A 23700-nucleotide genomic window follows, 5' to 3' on the forward strand; every position below is an offset into this window, starting at 1 on the left:
ATATATGTTTTTATCCCTTAAAAATGAAGTGACCAAAATGGTCATTTTTTTAAATTACAAGGACCAAAATGAATATTTCAAAGTTACATGGATCAAAATGAACCAAAGTATATGGATCGAAATGAATATTTTGAAAGTATAAAGATCAAAATGAACAAAAACAAAAAATACGTGACCAAACTAATATCGAAACCTAATAATAATAATAATTATAAAAGGTAGAAGAAAAAAGAAAGAAAAAAAGATGAAGAAAGAAAGCAAAGTCATATGGCCCATAACATGTCTTCTCAATATAGCCCATGATGTGATTTTTTTTTTTTTTTTTTTTTTTTTTTTTTTTGATATCTTCCTCTTCCAACCCTCTCTCCCTTTACTCCTATTCCTTTCACCTCTCTTTCTCTCTCTCTTTCTCTACTTTTGATCATAATTATTGTTTTTTTTTTTTCTTATTCTTCCTCTTTTATAATGATCATCAACTGATCATCATCAAACTATATTATTTTATACATCTTCAACCAGAAGAAGAGAAAAAACAAGAACACAAACACAAACAACATGTCAAGCAAGGAATATGGAGAGGGATCGTCGAGCTCACCTCCGACAACAGCGACGACCCCAAGTCGTTACGAGTCGCAAAAACGTCGAGATTGGAACACTTTTGGGCAATACTTGAAGAATCAAAGACCACCAGTAGCACTATCTCAATGCAACTTCAACCATGTGTTGGAGTTTTTAAGGTACTTAGATCAATTTGGGAAGACAAAAGTTCATGTCCAAGGTTGTATGTTTTACGGGCAGCCAGAACCACCTGCCCCTTGTACCTGCCCATTAAAACAAGCTTGGGGCAGCCTTGATGCTTTAATAGGGCGTTTAAGGGCAGCTTATGAAGAAAATGGTGGTTCCCCTGAAAGTAATCCTTTTGCAAGTGCTTCTATAAGGGTTTATTTAAGAGAAGTAAGAGAGTGTCAAGCTAAAGCAAGAGGTATTCCTTATAAAAAGAAGAAGAAGAGCAACAAGGCCAATAATAATACCAATCTTCTTGTTGATGATTCAACTAATAATACTTCTTCTTCTTCCATAATGCACTTTTCAACTCCTTGAAACTTACCCTTCCATCACTTCAATTTTATCCTCATCTTTCTTCCCATCATCACATCAAAATTATGGTAAATTTTCTTACTTCTCTCTTTAATTCTTTGCTTTCTTTCTTTATGGAAATTACAATTCTATTCATATATGAAAATTTAAATTGATGGGTTGATTTAGATGAATTATTCAACTTTAAAAAAAAAATCTAGATTTTGTAAGAGTTTATACTAAATTTAATCAAATTTTACGTTTTTTTTAGTATAATAGGTTAGAGAGATTCGAATTATAGATGTTAACACATATGTATGTCAGATGAATTAGGTTAGATAAAAATAATGCTAGAATTCATTCCTGAATTTTCTATGAACGTATGAAAGTGAGAAATTGTTTTTCTCTATGAAGTTTGTATGATGCACATGCCATAATACTAATATAGATCATTTGATGTTGTTGTTGTGTTTTTTTCTCTTTTTTCCTTGAATGATTTTATATTATAAATGGTGATTAATTTATGATAATCACCATTGCTAGAGCTATTTCCTTTTCTTTTTTTAAAGAAAAAAAAAACAGAGAAAAATCATATAAAAATATGATCAATCGTCCTACTTCTCTTAACCGTACAGATTCTTTACTCTAGCGATTCAGAAAACAAAAATAAATAAATAATAAATAATAAAAAGAAATGTGTTTTCAGTGAATTATTTAGACAACACATTGCAGTTTTTATAAATTTCTCATTTCTGTAGAGTTCTTTTAAGATTCTTTCTATGTAGATAGTGCACTGACTAATGGTCTTGTCAGATATATGTGATTTCACTTTCTTTTTTATCATTTCAAATATATAAAAATAAAAATAATTAAAAAAAAAAAAAAAAGTTCCTTTTTTGATTTATAAAATGAAGTGGGAATAGGAAAATTTTCAAATCAGTGGTATAAAATCGAGTTATGAACTCATTTGGTAGGTTTTGTTTTATAACTGGAAACTTAATTGTTTTAGAAACTAAATGACTATCTAACAGGTTTTTTGTTTTTGAAAATTAAGTTCATAAAACACAACTTCAACTTATGTATTGTTATCTACTTTTTTACAAACGTTTTCAAAATTCAAATATTATCTTGAGAGATATGAAGATTATAAAATAATTATAAGAAAACAAATAAAATAATTATCAAACATAACTAAATAGTTTAGCGTATGGTTAATGACAAACTTCTTTAGGATTAATTACCCTAAAGTTAATTAGAAGGGTTTTGTTTTTACCTGTTTTTTAGCTAAACCCTTCTGTTTTTCTCCCTTTTTCCCTCTCTCCCACCTGATCAATTTTGATTATTTTATTACACCAATTATCAAGTAGAATTCATCATTCTCAATAGAATCTCTCGAGTGTTGCGTTGGGAGAGACCCATTTGCTCATTATAAAAATCACTTTGCTTTTTAATTTAATTTTATTATCTTTTTCAAAACAAAAAAATCAACTTTTACAAGACTCATGATTTCTTGATCATTAATACATTCGTATATTAGTTGAACTATGCTTTGATAGGTGACTTTTTTTCATCACCGACTGTTTTTTTTATATATGTCGCAGAAAATTAATGGTAAAAAGGGATTTTTTTAAAAAAAAAAAAAAAAAGTTAAGGTATGAAGGTCCATTTTGAGCTTTCCTTTTGTAGATTTGGTGGTTGTCTGGAGTTGGATTTATGTGGGGCAGTAAGTTTTTATTCTCCCAGTTCATCAAACATATGGTATATTGATTGGATTCTATGTCTCAAAAGTCATATATAAATGTTTTATTTTTTTTCCTTGTTTTGGGAGTGAGTAAGTTAAAAGCTTTCTACTTTGTGTTTCCCATTTACCTCATTCTTGTATTTAATTTCAAGACAATATGCCTTTCTTTTGTACTACGTTGCCCTAAACTCTCACATGTTCTTGTCGGCCTCATAGGGAAGTCCAAAATTAGTGTTTTTTTTTTTTTTTTTTTCCTTTTTCCAAATCAAATTTTCTGTCTTTTTAATTATGTATTTTACCCTTGAATTAAGTGATCAAAATTAAAATTTTATTAATTTGTTCTTCCCAAATACTTGTTTTTTAGCTACCCTTTTATATATTATTTGTACAACTTTACTACACGTGCAATTTCCTTTTTATTGCATTAATTAAATGTATTTATGTATGTATGTATTCCATTGGGAAAAAATTTCACAAGACATTCTTGGCTGTCTCTCCTTCTTAGCTTCAATTTCCAAGGATGTCATTTGTCTCTAAGGATATTAATTAAATATATAGATTGGGAATTTTTGAAGTGAATATTATGACATTTCTCTCCCTTTTGTAGCTTCCAACTTTATAACCCTATTTTTTCAAAATATTTTTAGGGAGAGAAGACAAAAACTTCTTTTAAGTAGAATTATTTTGATATTAGTATAGATGACCTATTTTCTATGGCATGATTTGAGAAGTTTGTGGTTTATGATATTTAAAATGAGAAGAAGAATTGAAGTCATAATTAATTGCAATTGGAAGGATTTGGACCATTTAGGGTTCTTGTTATGTATATGTTATATGTTTGTATTGGAAGTGTTTGTATATTGAATTTTTATTGTAAGGTTCTTTTGTGAATTACTCTATTACAAGATTTTGAAATGTTTATAAGTTGTAATCTATTTGAATTGTGTGGTTTGACATAGAGTTTGGATTATTTTCTTAAAAAAAATAATCCTCTTTCTATAGTTATTTCAACTTTATGTTATCTTATAAGAACCACGCTATTGTTTATGCATTTTTTTTTTTTCATTCTTTCTCTCGTACATTTCGTTTGTGTTAATCTAAACTTTCTTCAGTACAACAAATATAAAGTGTAAAGTTTAACGATCGATTATGCCTGATTTAAGCTAGTTTTTGAGACACGTTTCACTTGTTTTGTAACATCTAATTACCAAATAATTTTTTTAAAAAAATTAAGTTTCTAATTCAACACCGATTTACCATTTGTTATTATTTTATCTTTGTTTTTTTGTTATCGTATTTGTTTTCGACTCTTTGAAATGATGATCCAAATTATAATTTTCAATATTTGAATGCAGGATCAAATCTTGGAGCATAAAAGAATCAAAGAGAACAGAATGAAGTCTATTCAAAAGCAGAAATGTATTGAAAAGGCTGAAACTTTGAAGTTGATTTTCCCTTTTTTTTTTTTTTGTCTAGGCAATTTCACATTGGGAAAACTATATATTAAGTTTGTGTATACAACTGCTATTATACAGCCATATGCATGTCCCCTTATTACATTTGTTGCTTCTCTTTCCTTTTTTTTCAACTTGTGTAAGATTTTATTATATATTTCATGAGATCCCGTGTCAACTTATTAAAGTATTGATATATTAAATTTATCGTAACTTAATACTTTAAGCTTTTGAATTCAATGATAATTTAACGTGGTATCTAGGTTAAGTTCCTATGTTCAAACTTTTACGAATTAATATTTGATTTCTACTTGAAATTTTTTAAGAGTGTTTAGTGACTTTTTTGTTTTTTAATTTTCTCCTTTTTTTTCTCATTTTCAATTTTTTTGTTGAGTCAAAAAGCTAATTAAATTCCAATTTATTCAGTAATAATGAATTTTTTCCTTATGTATTGGGTTTTATTTATGTTTTCTAAAGCTCATTATGATGAATGTTTTTTTTTTAATTTCAGATTAAAAAAAGAAAAACAAGATTGTGTTTTTTATAAGTCTACTTCTTTTATGTTCCATCTTTTATATTAAAGAACGAAATAGAAAATGTGTTTGGTAATTTATTTTCTATTTCTTGTTCCCTCAAAACTTAAATTTAATAAATAATAAAATTACATGAAAATTAAAATTTTTGAAATGATTATATTTAATATCTATTCGGCATTTTATAAGTAAAAATGATCAGATAAAGTTTTCATTTATATGGTTAAACTAGCTTAAAAATCACTCATACTTTTAAAGGTTAGAACAAATAAAAAATAAGAAGATTACTAAATGAATCCTAATAATCTCTCCTTTTCACTCTAAGTAACAAGGTTCAAGACAAATTTTACATTGGATTGTATTATCTAATATCAACTAGATAGAAGAAATTAATATCATGTAAGAAAAGTTTGACAAATCTAATATTATTCTTAATTTATCTGAGGACTATTTTTTTAAAAAAAAAAATTAAGTTTATAAACATTTGTTTTTTTTTTTTGTTATTTACTTTTTAATAATTTTTCTAAAAACAGTTTTCGTTGACTAAAAATTCAAGTGTTTCTTAAAAATGTGAGAATCATATTGTTGTTAGACGAAACTTTAATTAGACATATATTATCATAGGGTTCGATTTTAACAAACTCTTTAAACGGGTGTAATACGAAACTTTTCAAGTGGTTATCCAACTTAGTACTACTCTCGTTTAAGCACGCTTAATAGACGAACTAAAAAATAAATTAAACAAAAGGAAAAAAAATCATTTACTCTTTTGGAGCTTCTTGCCTGTTCTTTCTTAGGGTTATAAAGCTCAAATTTATGCATCAATTATATGAAATAATGCTATGATTTTATGTCCCAAAATTAAATCAAATTAAATGGTTTAGGAGTTGCCTAGTGTAAACTAATAACCTATGATCAATGCATGAATGGATAATATTCAGACCAAAAGTGTAAAACTAATTTCAATGGATTCATTACTCTTGTAGTGAGTTTGGGATCATTTTTTAAATATATATGTACATATATATTTAAATGAAGCACTCCTTCTCAAAGAAGTATTGATTAAGTATTTCTACTAATACATCTAAATTATTTCTAAAATTACTCTTGATTATCTAATCCAAACATTTTGAAATCTTTAACTTAAAAAATCACAAACTCATTTTTGTCATAACTTACGGATGTAGAGATTTTTTTTTTTTTTTGATAATTGTGGGGTGGGGATTGAATCTCTAACCACAATGTTATTGTATATATTTGATGTCAGTTGAATTATGTTCATTTTGGTTACAAAGAAAATTTCTTAACAATGTAGAAATACGTAAGATTTTGTTAAGAGTTACCCAAGACAAGGCCTAAAGCCAACAGGATACAGGGATGAGATACGGGAAAACGTGCATCCCAAAAGAGAAATGTCGAAATTTGGGCAGACTAGCGGCATCGATGAATATATATTCCAATCGGGAAATAATTGAGCCGGATTTGGACTAATACCCTGCAACTTCACATGCTAGAAACAATACCACTATTGTCATACGTGACTGTAGATGTGTGTCAGAGGACATGCTTATAAATAACCTTATTCGACCACCCCAAGTGGGGAGATTAAATGATCTCCAAATGAGAGACTCAATCTTACTTCTTTTTGTACTTAGCTGAATTAGTCACTCATTCTGCTAACTTAAGCATCAGAGTGTAGTAACTTTGACGTTACACGGGTGTGAAGATCTCTTATACAAGTTAGCTCAGAATATCTTGAGACCAAATCAAGGAGAAGTGGGTCAGAGGTTAAGGCCATATGATCTAACACCCACAACAAAGTCCAACACAGACAAGATCTAAACAAACACCTTTCTTCACAATTTGATATATCATGATCAAGTGTATATATCCTAGTTTAGATCATGGATCTCACACTATTCATTAAATTAATAATGGCATAATAACAATGAAACAAATTCATATATGACAAAAACTGTTCATGACATAATAATAATCAAACTAATTCATGTATGATGAAAAATGTTCAATGCTCTCATATATAGTATTAGAAAATTTTTGGAAAATTTTTTCCAACCTCAAAATTTTCAGTAATATCACATATTGGGCAACTAATGAAACTTCATATATGACAAGTTTTTAGAAAGCATATTCTCTAGTAAGTATCTACATATAAAACAACCAAATATAGTAAATGCCCATGATTTGGTAGAGTAAATTGGTTTTTTTATCACTATTAATTTTATTATTTGGAAATTAACATTACATCCATTTTCATGGAGCCGATTTAGTTGTCTAATCAAAATATATCACGTAACAATATTTTATAAGTGCAATAATAAGGATACACTCAAAGATTATTATTATTATTATTTATTTTACTAGGAATAATAGTAAAAGGGGATATTATTTTGGCCTTGATAATCCAAAATAAAAATAAAGGAAAAATGAGTGGGTGAATAGATATATAATGAGAGAAAAAGCAAGAGAATTGAGAAGTTGTAGATTCTTAACTTTATTATATGGTGGAAATAGCAACCAGAAAGAAAAGAGGAGCTTCATCTTTGTCCAAATAAAATTTTAAAAATTATTGGTCCTCGTCAACCAAACACTTACACTTCAATGGACTACTCTATAATTGATTGGAAATACAAAACCCACTGACTCCTTTTTTTCTTTTTCTTTTTTTTTTTTAAGGCTATATTAGTGAACCTCAGGTTACTACCAATATGTGATTTTTTTTTTTCTTTTTAAAAAAGGACAAATAAAAGTTAAATACTTATATTTTAAAAAATTCATGGAAGTCATAAATTCAAACATCAAAATCTCTTAATCAATAGCAGCATATCTCCATTGATTAAGTTAGGTTCTGTTCACGTTATTTAATTAATTTTAAATTAGGACATACGTATGATAGACATATATAATAGTCTATCGATGTCTATCATTAATAGATTATAATTTTTTATTATTACTTGTAAATATTATTTAAATTTTGTCATTTAAAATAATTTTCCTAGAAAATATTCTACATACTTGAGTTGTATTTATTTAGGTCTAGGTTTTGAAAAAATATATAGAGTTGTTTTTAAATATAGAAAATTGAACCCAAATATTTACAAAGAATATCAAAATTTTAGAATTATAGACGTTGATAGACATTGCCTATCAACGTCTATCATTAATAATTTTAAAATTTAACTATATCTTATAAAAAAAATTAAAAATTTCTCAAATATATATTCTCTATATAACCATACAAATTTTGATTTCTTTTATTTAAAATTTAAAAAAAAAAATCGAATTGATCTCTTTATAACTATAATATAATATTTTATAAATACAACAAATATACCGTTAGTGTTTAAACCCATCCTTATTTAGGGTGTGTTTGCAATAAATTTTTAAGTATTTAGTTTAAAAAATAAATGATTTTGAAAAAAAGTTAAATGTTTTGAGAACCACTCAAAAATAACTTTTTAAATATATTTTAAATATTTTTTATTAAAAAAAGTTTAAATAAAAATGAATTTTTTTAAAGAAAAAAAACTTAAATAAATCCAAACGAACTCTTATTCATCATATCATTTCAATCTCTTCGAAATAAATAAATAAATAGTGTTGTTGGCAAAGAATTCTGAAAAACATGCATATTTCGATGCAATAAAACTTCAAAATCACATTCAATGATTTTACCTTGTTACAGAAGTGATTTAATATATTTTGAATCACTCCAAGTAAAACAGTCATAATCACTTTTATCATATCACAAAAACATGTCTCATTGATTGATTTCACAATTCCAAACCTAATTTTCATACCATTAAAAATTGATTCAAGCTGTGATTAACAGATTCACTGAGCCCTTTTCTTGACTAGGAGGTGAAACATAGCACAAGAAATAGCGAAAAGGCAGGCAAGTCAACAAACCGAAGATTCTTCTCACTTCTTACACGTAAAGCAAGTGAGATGCTTTTAAGTTTTCGAGTCAGAAACTGAGATGGTCTTTGCTTCTTTATAGCATAGAAAGAAACCATTGGAAGATAAAAACCAACAGGTTCTCTCTTTTTTTTTTCTTTTTTTTTTCTCCCTTTAAATTGTATAACAATGGTTGGAAAAATCAACAAGAGTTTCACAATTGGAGCCGAGAACATCAAAAGTAGCACCTCTACCATGTTTTCTGTACACAGACAAAACAAAGAAAGAAAAAAACAAAACAAACCATATCAAGAAAGTGAGTACTCGCAGTCCAGCAAGCGTGAGAGAATCTCTTCGCAGCTTGGCCGTTCATTTGGTTCTGCCCAACAATCTGCAACCAAAACAGTAAAAATCATAAACAATATAGAAACAAGTGTTTCTAGATTTCAGGATATTCTAATTGCCAGTAAGTTTGAGCAACCTGATATAAGCCTGCCAAGTGGGCCTTCGGGAATCTCGAGGCGGGATCCCTCGGTGCCAACAGCATAAACTACCTGGAAGCCACAAGGGTACCGGTTAATCTCTCCCTCGTTGGAATAAAATGGGATTACCATCGGATACAATACAGGTTAAAGGGATAAAAATGTGTTATCACGTTTCAACATACCCGCTCAGGTGGAACACCCTCCCATGGTCTGTTTAGCGTGCATAGCTCCCACATAATGACCCCCAAGCTGAAAATATCACACTTTTCAGTGAAGGGCTCGTTTCGAAATAGCTCAGGAGCCATCCATTCTGGAGTTCCTGCAGATGGAGACCCTCTTGCTGGAGTATCTGTCAATATTCTTGAAAGTCCAAAATCACATATCTTGACGGTCCAGTGCTTGTTCACTAGGCAATTTGCACTTTTTAGGTCTCTATGAGCTATTTTCATTCGGTGTATGCACATCAAACCCCTTTGACATTCAGCAAAATCTCCGGTTAGTAAAATGTATTGCACCTTTCAGAGGACACCATTTATTAGGCCCCTTCAAGTAAACGACTAAATGCACCATGTTCAAAATCTTCTGGAAAAGTAATCAACAACGTGAATTGAACATTTTATCAGAATCTCATCTTTCTCCTTTGCCCTTTAACTACTTAATCACACAATCCAGAACCGGTCAGAAGCAAATGACTATCAGAATATTTCAAAGTTAGTTTTCTTTTTCTTTTTTCTTCTTTCTTTTTTTTTTTTTTTTTTTTTTTTGGCTATCCATCCTAATAATAGTGAACGATCAAAGAATTAAAGTTGATCTCATAAATCCACATATCTAGGCATAAGATTCTATGCCATTAACATAGTGTGGCAAACTAGCTTCTTTCCTATCTTATGGGGAGTTTAGCTCAAGAGAAACAATAGGACTTTTAGAGGAGTGGAGAGGTCGGGTGATGAGTTTTAGGAGGTGGTGAGGTTCAATGCCCCCTTGTGGGCTTCAAGCACTATGTTCTTTTTTTTTGTAACGATGACCTAAGTTTGATTTTGTAAGAAGAATGAAGTTCCTTTTGGTAGTTTGTTTGGATCTTCATTTTTTGTTGGGCTAGTTTTTTTTATGTGCCTTTTATATTCTTTCATTTATCTCAATCAAAGCTCAATTTCTTACAAAAACAAAACAAAACAAAAAAACAAAAACAAAACATTGCGGCCCCTTTACGTAACTATTTCGTTTTTTGTTTTTGGTTTTTGAAAATTAGACAAAATTATGTCTATTTCCTTTCATTTTCTTATCATGATTTGTATCAATCTTAAGTAGAAAAGTTACATACTTAGCCAGATTCCAAAAACAAAAACTACCTTTTTTTAGTTTTCAAATTTTGACTTAGTTTTTTAAAACATGGGTAAAAAGTAGATATCAAAGCAAGAGATTTACTGGTAGAACAGGTATTTATATAGGCTTAAATTTCAAAAACAAAAAATGAAATAGTTACCCAACAAAACCTGCATTATTACCCCAATTTCCTAGGTTGGTTTAGTTCTATTATCCCTTCTAACCCCTTAAGCTTTCGAATTACGAGACAAGTAAGGTAACCATGCCTACTTCGAAGACAATTGCAAATCTACGCCTAAATCCCACAACACTTCGAACCAGTGCACAAAATCAGGAAATAAATACCCTTCATTCAATAGGATCGACAAGGAGAGTAAATTATGTTTCATGACTGAGCAAAACATACCTGCATATGTCACGCAACATCTTCAGTCTCCTCCGCCAGCTAAGTTTTTTTTTCTGACCACTCAAATGGATTAAGGAATACAAGGAACCCATTTCCATGTATTCGGTGATCATTGATAAGCGTGGTGGCTTTGTGCATGCCCCCAGAAATAGTATAACTGCAGTAAATATAAGCCCCATTAGTCTCGTCAGACAGATTTTTAGAACTATAGCACAAAAACCAAAAAGAAATCAGTCAGGGATTAAAAAAAAATTGCATTGAATAAGGTATGCCGTACAGATCAGTACATGCAATCTTATATGAAGAAAATGCTACAAATTCAACTTGAAGGATAGGAAAGTACCATTAGGATGTCGAAGACGACTAGCAAGGAAAGAACCCATGCACAAACACAGAGAATGAAGTAAGACAAATAGAAGTCAATGGGAATAAATTATTTATATTTTTTAAAAGAAAAAGGGAGGAAAAAATGTGCGTCAAGAAAAGATACCTAAGAATTGATATCTCGTTACAGAAGTCTTCAACGTTTTCAGGAGTTAGATCTTGCTCTAGGAAAACTTTGATTGCCACATCTGTTCCATTCCAAATGCCACGGAAAACTTCTCCAAAAAACCCTGAATATTGACACAGCAAAGGTCAAAGAAAATCCGTTGGCAAGAAATTTTCAAAGAATCTTACTGGAACATTAGATTCAGGTCAGGCAATAGTAAATGGCATTCTCACAAAAATGGAATTTTAGCCAACGACATTCTCTAAAATAATCACATGCTCACCAATTCCAATACGAATTCCAACTGTCAGTTCTGAGTAATCGATGTTCCACTCTGGGTAAGGTAATAGTGGTTTGTCATTCAAGGAGAAAGATTCAAGAACTTTAGTCCATTTTGAGCCTAATTCATCATTTGCATACGCTGAATGCTCAATTCTATCAGAGGTTTGACCCCTATACACATGTGGCGATGATGGTAATGATATTGCTCTTTGAGAACCCACTTGATCCTGAAAAAAAAAAAGAAAAAAACCATTCACTATAAATTCCCTATGTTTTAAACGTGGTTCCAGAAACAGTGTCAAAACCAACGACGGGATGAAAATTTTATAACAAGAATCACCCTCTGATATTCAACCCCCCGGCAATGCATAAATCTTATCCTCTCTTACATGATTCATTGTCATTGTATATTCTAAATCACTCAACCTTCCTTTAGTGGTTTACAAGTATGTCAGGAGAAAATCCCAAACCCAGAAGGAGATTACAACCCTACTACCGGTAACAGGATTTTTATGCAGCGATCATTCTGCCGTCAGTCTTTTTCATTCTGAGCATGCAAGCCCATGATTATTCCCCCTCCCTTAAGCGTATGCAGGCAGAATTGATAGGAGGCTCATTGTAATACAAGCTAAATAAATCACATAGCAATTGTCATCCATACCTAAAAATTTCCTTCACATTTTTGTGCTCATCGGATTCAAAACTAAGAACTAATTTTAGGCCTTGAACAAATTGTTTTTAATCAACATTTAATAGCTGAACTATGTAAGACATCCTGGTTTAGTTTACGCCAATTCTGAACTCATTATGCACAGTTTTTTTTAAACTTGACGAAGAAAACAATAATAACAGAGGCATGGTCTCAGAGTGCACTCAGATTTTTTTAACCACCCACCAGACTACCCCACCCCCCAAAAGTTCAGAATTTCTTCCCCTCCAAATAAGAACAGATGCAGAACAAAGATGAAATTTCAACGTGATGCAAGAAAGCAATATGATGATGAACAAAAAGTCAGTCCTCCATTACCAGGACAAATGAAACCTACATTTCTCCGAACATCTGAACTACTATTTCTTTCATTTGAAGGGTGGGAGAACGACCTGTCATCTTCTTGTCCTCTCAAAAGACGATTTTGCTTCAGTGTTTCATTCATTGCTCGTACAGCCCTGACATTGTCAAAGCAAGCACACAAGTGAAATATAATTATATGATTCTGATTAACTGTGCCGTTTAATGATAAAATGACAATCATAGAACATCACACGAGTATTACACTGAGAACATGGGTAAAACTAAACAAATATATCCACCCAATAATATATCGAGCATTTTTTTTAATAAAAAACACAACTTTCATGGAGAAAAAAATGAAAGAATACAAGGGTATATAAAAAACCAAAACCACAAAATAAAAAAATAAAAAGATAAAAAAACCCCTCAAAAGACCAGGGTCAACTAATAAAATGTTGTCTATAGAATAATTACAAAATGTCTTCAAAATCGAAGCCCAAAGAGGCATAAAACTTCACCAAGGACCAAACAACACTAGCGTCCCTCTCCAATCCTCAAAACACTTTGTTATTTCTCTCTCCCCATAACACCCACAAAATAGCGCACACCCCGCTTCCCAAAGAAAGCAACCTTATTCCCTAAAAGACAGATGGAGGAGGAACTTCTCAATCAAACCACTGACACTCCTTTGAGGAGCCAACATGAAACCAAACTCCTGGAAATAGTAGTTCCATATCGATCTCACAAATTCACAAACCCAAAGCAAATGATCCAGATCTCCCTCCGCCTTCTGATAAAGAATGCAGCAAAAGAAGCCAACTAACGAAGGTAATTTCCTCGAAAGCCGATTTGACGAGTTCACACGACTCAGAAAAACTTGCCAAGAAAAGAACTTAACTTTCTTTGAAACCTTAATCCTCCACAGAGTATCAAAGATAGAATTACTAATGAGAGAAGGATCCAAGAAATACCGAAAGAAAGACTTACAATAGAAGTCCTCAAGCGGGTCGAGACTCCAAATGTGAACATCCCTCCTCTCAAGCCTAAAGTCAAACTCTCCAATCAAAAATAGGAGAGGTACAACCACAGTCGTTTCCCTATCAGTCAGAAACCGACAAAAGCCAAACGAAAAAGAAACAAAGGTCCTCGACCAAACAACGAGTCTAGAATAAAATGATGCTTAAGAGAAGACAAATGATAAAAACGAGGAAACGCAAATCCGAGGAGTCTGTCCCCTACCCACTTATCCTCCCAAAAGTATGCCTCACCTTTTCCCACAACACAACGAACAAGATAGGAGAACAAAGGGAGCCTGAAAGAAATGGGATTCCAAAAGGTGCCTTTAACCCGACTCGAAAGCCATTCAAAAGGATGAGGGTCATGTTTGCTCACAATAACTCTATACCATAGAGAATTCAGTCTCACAATGGAGACGCCAAAGCCATTTGGCAAAAAGAATTTGTTATGAAGCCTAATATTACCAATTTCAAGACCCCCACTACTTATCGACTTTCCCAATTCACCAAATGCGATCCTTTTCCTTCATCAATCCCTTCCCACGAGAAATCAGGCATAAGCTTTTAAATGCCTTTGCAAACCAAACAAGGGGCTCCAAAAAGAGAGATAATGAATGGGAATGACGGTCCGATTTAATCAGCAGTAAGTCTACCATCTTTGGAGAAGAAACTCTTCCTCCAAGAAGCTAATCTCTTCCTAACCTTTAGATAGGAAGAGGGGAAGGATCCGATATCACAACCAACCAAATCTGTCCAGTGACTAAGTTTAATCTGATCACAATAGATTCCCAAAATCTGACATTTAGATCTGTTAATTTAAGCCCAGACATCATCTCAAAGAAACCCAGCACGTGGTTAAGAGTTCTGAATGAGTCCTCCTTCCCTGAACAAAAAAAAATGGTGTCATATGCAAACTGAAGGTGGGAAAAACTCACCTCCCCACTACCAACCACAAAGGGATCAATGATTTTGCCTTCAACCCTCTTAGTGACAAGTTTACTTAACACATCCACCACAACGAGGAACAAAAAGGGGGACAAGGCCCCTCGAAGCTTGAATCCTTCCCTTCGGGCTCCCAATGATGAGAATGGAATAACTGACATTTTGAACACAGCTCCACAACCACAGCCTCTAAAACCTTTCTTTTCCAAAACTTTGTCCAGAGTTCCAAATCAAAATGAACAACCCAATAATATATCGAGCATATAGCACGACAATATCCACTTAAGCAGATAAATTAGTTCAGTAAAGTTGAGTGGAATACTAATAAGTACAGACTTGATAAAATCATAGTTCAACCATCTAAGTTTAATGATGTATGTTTATGCAACAAATCTAATTTTAATGGTGTATGCAACAATTCTTGATTTTAAAATAAATAAATGACCCTATGAGGTTCCATCTTAAAACCAATGGGCAATAAGAGAATTAGCCAATGTATCTTTTCAAGATTGTGAGTCTCCCCATCTCTCCAATGTAGAATCCTCAAAATGCCCCCTCAAAATTCACCATTCTTGGGCTAGATCCTCTTTTTCTGGTTGGACCAGATACCTGTTTGGACACCATGGCTCTCGATACTATATTAGTTAAGCAATGAAGTTGCATCTCAAAACCAATTAGCAATAGAGGAGTAGCTCATGTATCTTTTAAAGAATGTGAGATCTCCTAATCTTTCGGAGGTGGGATCCTCAACAACAACAAAAAATAAAAAAAATAAAAAACAAAACAAAAAACAAAACCAAAAAAAAGAAATGTTTTGTCCAACCTCAATGTACATATGAAGGCAGAATTGAAAAGTTTGACTTACCATTTAAAGAGAAACGAAGAAATTAATGATAAAAACAAAAGCAAAAATTAACCTCACGATATCATCACCAATCTCAGGAGTAATGCTGATGCTCCTTCTTCTTAATCGACGTGCTTCTGAAGTTGAAGTTGAAGTTGAAGCGCCATCTGATCTGTAGGTAAATCAAAAAGGAAGAAATATTAGTATCATGAATAAATAACACAATAACAGGAATAATAGGGGGGTCTCTACACATAAACAGAAACCAGCTAAAAAAAATAAATGAAGTATGTATGAGCTACCAATGTGGTAACCCTTGAGCAATGCACATTTTTCACACTTCAATATTAATAACTATTGTCACCAAAATTACATTCACAAAGTTCTGGTTCTAGTCCATGTCCAAGGTGAAAAACAATCTCAACGCATAGTTATGGACTGATTGTTGTAGATATTGAACTTTACAAAATACCTACACATTTTGTAACTATTTCTCCTTTAATAATAAAATGCCACAGGATGCTAGAAATTCATATGGATTGGTGTTTTCTTATCTCTATCAAGCCATATTTCTTAAGAAAAAAATGTCATAGAAATAAACCACAGCATTTCTATTCTATTTTTGTAGACTCATGCCTGATTCCACATTATCAGCAAGGAGTTGTGAACATGTCTTTTTTGCAAACCAAAACTAGGTACATGCATTTGCATTCATAACTAACAGCAACATGATAGTATAAAGTTCAGATAAGAGATAACCCACTAATAATGAAGATAAGATTAAACCTTGAAGTAGAGACATCATCAGAAAAATCTCTGAAGGCTTTCCTATCCCCACTAAGCATAGACCGGCCACGCGCCCGAAATGAAGGATGCTCTGGACTGCAGTACAAAGGCAATTGAGAACATAACCGATTATTATAGAAGACTATATTTCCCCAAAAATACAAGTTCATTTCCATGAGAAGGCATAAAAGAATACAGTCAGAAACCAAAAACTTTAGAGATTGACAATCTTTTTTAATATATATATATAGGAAATAGAGACCATCCATCATTCATTGATACGATGAAACGGAATACAAAAAGAATCCTATCAGAAAATAATTACAAAAAAGTACCTATATCGGATAACGAGGGTTGATAGACTATCATTACAACAAGGGAAGACAATTTGCTCCAAGTGCCAAAAGAGAAATCGAATTACAGAAACTCACTGCTCCAGAGCTAATTTCAATATCTTAATCGGCAGAAAATAGAAACGGGAAAAAATAAAATAATAAATAAATCCTCCTTGTTTTGAATCAAGACCCTCTCAGGGGCTCCCCTTCCCAAAGTACTTGAGTAGAAACCTGGAAACTTCATTAGACTCAAACTTCATGGTCTTATTTGCCTTGAGCTATATCGATTGACTCTTCCACAAAACCTAAATTTACTAGCTTATGACCATCATTCCAGTTGAACTAACATCTATTGTTAAATTATCCAGAATGGGCCATCATGAACAACATACATAAAAATTTACATTATCGATCATTGTTAACTTCTTGGTGGGGTTGCCAAAAATATATAGATGATTAATAGAATTTTATTTGAATGGAGAATATAAATTTCTAACACCATAAAAAGATGGCCATATTATCCAAGAACAAGAATTCAAGAAAGACCTTGAACTAGCAGTCCGCTGTTCAGCAATATCCTTTCTCCGACTACGTCGCCAAAATGCATTTGCAATGTTAGGTTCACTATGTGATAAACTGAGAGATTTGAAAATAAGATACAATAACAGAAATCTCAGTGCATTTCTTGCATCTTTGCATCAGAAAGTTTTTTGAGAAAAAAGAGAGACAATTCAGTATAAGTAGTCAAGAAATAAATGGTTTCGTTAACTAAATTCACTTGAGACTGCTTATTGGAACAATTTATTACCTCAGTTTCCTGTCAAGTGTTGTACTTGATCGCAACATCATGTTGCGCAATGAATGACCATATGCATTTGAAGCTGCTTCAAATTTTCTATGGAATTGAAGGCTCTCATCTTTCTCGGCACTGTCGCAAAAAGGGATCTAGCTCAAGAAGGGACCAACAGAACACATACATAAACCTAAAACTTTAAATTTCAAATAAGATTGGAAATGTTGAGGAACCAGAGGTTTAACTTTTATGCAACATCCCACCTGTCAGGATCAACTCTTTCTGAGAAACCATAAAGAGGACTATTAGGTTCTAGTGGTGAATCACAGGAATCGTTTTCTGCAGAATCACTTTCACCAGCAGCAGAAATATGGGTCATAAAAATTGCCTTAGTCGACCGAGGTAACAACTGGCCAGGAAATCGCATCAGATCGACAACTAATTCCACAGAATTCAACACAACTGTCACAGACATATGCTTGTATGAATCCACGCACCCAATAGCCCCCTCATTTGGCAAGCCCTAAACAAAATAAAAAAGTGAATGAGGAATCGTCAGGATGGCGTTTGACAAAGCAGATAACTCTATTCTGTCGTCAACTGTGAAATGAAAAAATCAGATGATAATTCACAAATGGATAAAGGGCAATTTACAGAAGGAACGACCTACTGCAATAAATAAAACCAAGTTTAGAGCTTACCACCATGAGACGGCTTTCAAGCCCTACCGTGTCCGCCAGAGCCTTAAATAAGATAGCTCTTGGACGGCAAGAACCAAATTTTATTTGTCCAAGTAATTGAATGCCTCTATCCTCGAACAAGTGGGAGTTTTCTTCTAGAGCAGCTTTTGCTGGACTATCTAAAATTGGTCGTTTATAAAAATCAGAAACCTGAGAAGGTGGAGTAAGAAAGAGGAATAGTTACCCTGTGAGCAATAGAAAAATAAATATGAACACAAAAAATCAGAAACCTGAGAAAAACAGATTAAGAAACAGGGATAATTGCCTGTCAGTAGTGTAGAGGAAAAGTTAAAGACTCCTTCGAAAGATATAAGAAATGCCTAAAGAAAAGCTTGACGACGTTAACTTTTGGAAGGAATTAAGTTTTCCTTTCCAAAGAAACAAAATGCTAGATAAAGGGTCCTGCAGCCTTTATAGAATCCATCTTTATCTCATAAGACCCTCTATACAATCTATCTTAATTTTCATTACAGACAGTTTGTTAGACGAACAAGGAAACTGTAACAGAAAGAGTATACTACAGCTAAAAAGTTACAATTGGCAAGGTAGCAATTCCAAAAACCTACATCAGTTAACCCAAAGAAGGTTAAGTAACAATTGGTCTCTAACTGGGTAAAATACTAGGCACAAAGATTGAATAAATCTACAAAATCAACTTCAGGTTGGAGGCACATGAATATCAATAAACAATATTTCTTTTCTCCATGCCGATTAGTTGGCCTAAAAAGTTCAGAGGATTGAAGCATCAAACATTTTTCCACAAGTTGTCATATTATTTTGAGGGGGAAAGAGAACAAAAAACAGAGGTTCAGAACTTGATACAAAAATAGTAAGGGATCTAGTTCAGATCTTTCCTTTCATTTGCATCTTCAGATAGCCTCATTGTATATGATATTAACATCTGAAATATCATTCTTAATATTTGAATGGAAATTCAGTGAAATTCAATGGAGAAACGGTTAAAGATTTTAAATAAGGGGTATTAGCAAGACATGTGACTGCTAAAACGCTCCTCACCAGTCCAGCAATCTTCTTGATAATTGCAGCTGGATTTGAACTCAATCCTTTAACCAGTGTCAGGATCAGTTGCTTCAGCATAGAAAGCTTTTTATCTTTCTCCGTCTCCACAAGAATAACATCGTTTCTATAACCTTCAGCCTCCAAAGCACGAAGCTCATCCAGCGACGGAATACTGTGGAACCGCTCTTTTAGCCTTTTATCCTGTGCACATAAATTATAGATTTGGTTTAGCCTCTAGTTTGTAGAAACAAGTTATAAGACAAAAATTATGAGCATAAATAAGGCCAGTTGCCAGACACAGCAGTAAAATTATCAGTGAAAATGTACTACATTTAATTAAAGAATATATAAAAAAGGAACACCAACAAATCACACATAGCTTCTCCAAGGAAAGAGAAACTAAATAGTGGAAAGTAATTTTTATGGACTAAAAGGGTTAAGTGGGAAAAACGCCATACCGGAATAACAGAATAGAAACCATCTGGAATTGGTTCACAAAGCATTCCAGTGCGCCAGAGAATTTGAGAAGCCCTATGAGGCGACAACAACACATCTTGGTCAGAATTGATGATTTCTTCCTTTTCACTCACAATATCTTCCCGAGGGCCCAAAGAAACAGATCCAAATTTCTCCTCGAAATCAGAAGACCACCAGGAAGCATTGGAAGGCCCTTGCTCTGATGGTGCAACATCATCTCGCTGATCCTCCATTCCTTTAGATGTTCAGAATATAAAACCATTTCACCAAGTAGTTCCTACACCCATATAAGGTCTAATCGAACTTACATACTCCTCAGTCAACAAAAAACCACTGATAAAACCCTTAAGGTTCCCCCCAATATCTTCAAGCTGGATGGCATAATACCCGAGAAACAGGAACGTCAAAATGATTGGGCATAAGCGCTAATAAGAACAAAAAAGAAAGGACATTAACAAAGGCATGCTTTCACAAGGAAACAAAGCAGAAATCAGAGACCCCAGTAAACAAAACAAAAGACCCACAAATACTATAAGAGTTAAATCATCATCATCATAACCAAGATCAAAATACCGTATCTCCTCTAGTCTATATAAACAGCGATTATCCTCAAAATCTAGAAATACCCATTTGATAAATAGCCCAAAAAAAGCATTACAAGATAATTAAACACCTCGAGAACAATAACCCACTAAAAATCAAACGCCCTAACCTAAAGATACAATGTATAAAAATTAATTATAATAAAACCGACAGCTTGTTTGTAAAGAAAACTGAAGAAGGAAAGAGAAAACGGTGAATGAAAAAGAGTATGGAAAGTGAGTGAGAAGGGGATGTAGAAAAGCGAAGAATGGGGTACATTATTTAGGGAGAAAAAGAGAAATGGAAGTACCTGGAGCGGATCGGAGCATTTGAATGAATGAATGAATGAATTGAACGTTGAAGAAGAAGAAGAAGAAGAAGAAGAAGAAGAAGATGATGATGATGATGATGGGGGAGAGGAAAGGAGAGGAAAGGATAGAGTGAGAGGAAAGAAAGGATTTGATTTGATATAATTGATGGACGAAGAAAGCGATGGAGTCTGTTTGAGAGAGAGAAGTTTTACAGAGAAATGGGAGATGGCGAATCACGTGCAATGGAAATTGAAAAATGGAAGAAGAAGAAGAAGGAAGGAGAGAAAGGGTTTGGGTTGTGAGTTTCTCCGGGACGCCTCTCTCCGACAGCCAGCTGGCGAACGGGGTGGCTTACCAACATCCACACCTTCCTCCGCGTGAACCCTTTTAATTCCCCCTCTCCTCTCACTTTTTTTTTTTCTAATGTTAATTTACACTCGTTCAAATTTTGGATTTGGTTGAAAAAATGTCGCGTAAAAATTTTAATTTATAGAAAAGCTATTTTAAATGATAAAAATTTTTAAAATATTTATCATTAATAGTATAATATTATAGTCTATCTATGATAAACTATGATAAATCGCGATAAACTACTATCTATATCTATTAATAGTCTATATCGCAGTCAATCACAAATAGACGGTGATACTTTGCTATTGATTGTAAATGTTTTTTTTTTTTTTTGTTGATTTTCCTATATTTGAAAACATTTCTAATTTGTATGAACTAAACTCCTACCTTTCTAATTTTCACTAATTCTTAAATAAACATTTCTAATATTCCTATATTTGAAAACATTTCTAATTTGTATGAACTAAACTCCTAAATTTTTTAGTGAGTAAAATAATTTGGATCTTTCATTTTGACCGCATTTTAAAATCATTCATGCATCAATTCTCACCAGGTGTAAAAAAATGCTTTTTGTTCTTAAACTTCGATAAAAGTAACAATTTAGTATTTGAAGTTGAGTTTGTGTGATTTAATCTCTATACTCTTAATTTTGTAACAATTCAGTCCATATATTTAAAAAAATGACAATTTTGTCTTCACTGTGAAAATTTTCTTCAAAAGTAAATATCAACTTTATTATATAAAGGTATAATCTTTATAGTTTATTGAAAGAATTGGTTTCTGGTCGATTTTTTAATCCACGTGTGTGTAAAGTTTTATTAAACTTTAGCAATCTTTTTCATGATGAGAATTAAGTATTTACAAATTGCAAAGTACAAATACTAAATTGTTACTTATTAAAGTTCATAGATTAAATTGTCACAAAATTGAAATACTGTGACTAAAATCTTACCAATTAAAATTGACTAAATTGTTACTTTTATGAAAGTTCAGGAACTAAAAGTGATTTGAATGATTAAAAAAAAACTTTTGACTACGAGTCAATATTAGTTGAAATAGAGAATCAACCTTCGACCTAAAAGGAAGAAGATCATGTCAATTACACTCAGCTAAGCTTAATTTGACAATGATCTTTATACACTTCTTAGAATTCATGTGCCTATCACATCACATGCTTTTAAAATAAGGTTAATAGTTATAAAAAAAAAAAAAAAAAAAAAAAAAAAAAAAAACTTTTAGATCGTTCAATAACCATTCAATTATGTTTTCTGTTTTTAAAAATTGTATATGTTTTCTAACAATTTTGTACAACTATCTTCATTTTAAAACTTGTTTTTTTTTTTTTTGTTTACAAAACTTAGGTTGACTTTTGAAAAAAAAAATCTTAAAAAATATTTTTTAAAAGGAATCCATAAATAGAAGTGGTGTTTATAAACTTAACTTTTTTTTAAAAAAAAAAAAAAAAGTTATTATCAAACAAGACAAAGTATCATTTATATATTTTAGGCCAAATATTAATTTATACCCTAAACTTTAGGAATTATATCAATTTAAACCCTAAACTAAGAATTGTATCAATTTAAACTTTAAATCTGTTATGTTATATCAATTTAAATCATGAAATTTGGAGATCGCATCAATTTAAACCTCAAACTAATAATTATATCAATTTAAATCATAAATTTTCATAAGTGTATCAATTTAAACCATGGAATTTCATAAAGGTATTAATTTAAACTCTGAACATTCGTGAGTGTATCCAGGTAAACATAATGAAGGGTTTAAGTTGGTACAATTATGAAAGTTTAAAGTTTAAATTGATACATTTACAAAAGTACATTGCTCGAATTTATATAATTATTAGTTTAAGGTTTAAATTGATACAATATCTAAAGTTTAGGATTTTAAATTAACACAGTTATTAATTTAAGGTTTAAATCGATATAATACTCAAAGTTTATATTTACCCCATATTTTATTTAGTAATAGATTTTCACTTCTTAAATTTTATGTCTAACTCCTGAAATTTGGATTATAAATGGACAATTTTTCATAAAAATAAATAAACTACTACTTTTAGAAGAGGTGATAATTGAACGAGGACGTTGAGCGTGAAGGGACAAAACTATAATAATTTAACGTTTTATTTAATTTAATTTATTGCTCATTTTAAATTAAACCAACGGTCCTGATGAAGTCAATGGGGGTTATGCTTCCAATGCATCCCAGGCCACAACTTCATATCACACACGTGGGTTCTATTTTAATTTTCCATTTTTTATTTTTTATTCCAAGACGTACCATTAAGTATTAACTATAGTTTAGTTTATGAATACTTAAATAAATACTTTATTGGATGCTTAAATCTTCATTAATATTTATAATTGCCTTTCTTTTTTAAGGAATATTACTTTCCGTTTCTATTTACTTTTAAAATGTAGTTTTTAATAGATTAGGAGTCAAGTCTCCATGAGAGAATTAATTTGAATATAAATTGTTAAAGTTTAATGGTGTGTTCGGATTATATTTTTCATAATTTAATTGAAAAAGTAAATTATTTTGGAGAAAATTTGAATATTTGATAATCACTCAAAATAGTTTTTTTTTTTTTTTTTTTTTTTTTTTTTTATCAAACGTGTTTAAATAAAAATGAGTTTTTTGAAAAATATTTTTTTCTCAAGTCATCCACTTGAAATAAAAATGGTAGTCAAAGCTTTGATTGCATTAGACTTTTTTTCCATTTTTCAAAATTCTCTTTTTATATTTTAATATTTTTAAACCA

The 23700-nt window shown here is 31.6% G+C and overlaps 2 protein-coding genes across 6 annotated transcripts; one reads left to right on the forward strand and one right to left on the reverse strand.

Moving 5' to 3' along the window:
• Positions 1-358: 358 nt before the first annotated feature.
• LOC120087925 (protein LIGHT-DEPENDENT SHORT HYPOCOTYLS 10-like) lies at positions 359-4377 on the forward strand. The gene is made up of 2 exons (XM_039044937.1): positions 359-1166; positions 4174-4377. The coding sequence occupies exon 1, from the start codon at positions 556-558 to the stop codon at positions 1099-1101; it is 546 nt and encodes a 181-aa protein (XP_038900865.1). The 5' UTR covers positions 359-555; the 3' UTR covers positions 1102-1166; positions 4174-4377.
• A 4353-nt stretch (positions 4378-8730) lies between these two features.
• On the reverse strand, positions 8731-20984 carry LOC120087943 (serine/threonine-protein kinase EDR1-like). Of its 5 annotated transcripts, none has more exons than XM_039044963.1 (17): positions 20567-20981; positions 19656-20045; positions 19195-19398; positions 18139-18327; positions 17701-17960; positions 17453-17572; positions 17191-17280; positions 16310-16405; positions 15597-15695; positions 12756-12876; positions 11711-11936; positions 11428-11551; positions 11281-11300; positions 10938-11094; positions 9391-9679; positions 9205-9277; positions 8731-9114 (listed from the first exon to the last, which is right to left on the reverse strand). In XM_039044963.1, exons 2-17 carry the CDS (start codon positions 19905-19907, stop codon positions 9032-9034), a joined length of 2403 nt encoding a protein of 800 aa, XP_038900891.1. In that variant the 5' UTR covers positions 19908-20045; positions 20567-20981; the 3' UTR covers positions 8731-9031. The 5 variants fall into 5 exon arrangements, with proteins under 5 accessions (XP_038900891.1, XP_038900892.1, XP_038900890.1 ...); XM_039044964.1 differs by having other exon boundaries at positions 17191-17232; positions 19656-20099; XM_039044962.1 differs by having other exon boundaries at positions 19656-20099.
• Between the last annotated feature and the right edge of the window lie 2716 nt (positions 20985-23700).

The sequence above is a fragment of the Benincasa hispida genome, chromosome 10, assembly GCF_009727055.1.
Source record: "Benincasa hispida cultivar B227 chromosome 10, ASM972705v1, whole genome shotgun sequence".
NCBI lineage: Eukaryota > Viridiplantae > Streptophyta > Magnoliopsida > Cucurbitales > Cucurbitaceae > Benincasa > Benincasa hispida.

Bases quoted from the DNA above. Each gene is read 5' to 3' on its own strand.
- LOC120087925 (XM_039044937.1), top strand. From the start codon at position 556: ATGTCAAGCAAGGAATATGGAGAGGGATCGTCGAGCTCACCTCCGACA.
- LOC120087943 (XM_039044963.1), bottom strand. From the start codon at position 19,907: ATGGAGGATCAGCGAGATGATGTTGCACCATCAGAGCAAGGGCCTTCC. The intron at 18,328-19,194 runs GTGAGGAGCGTT...CCACCTTCTCAG, and splicing joins TCAAGAAGATTGCTGGACTG to GTTTCTGATTTTTATAAACG. The intron at 11,095-11,280 runs GTACTTTCCTAT...TATTTACTGCAG, and splicing joins TCGTCTTCGACATCCTAATG to TTATACTATTTCTGGGGGCA.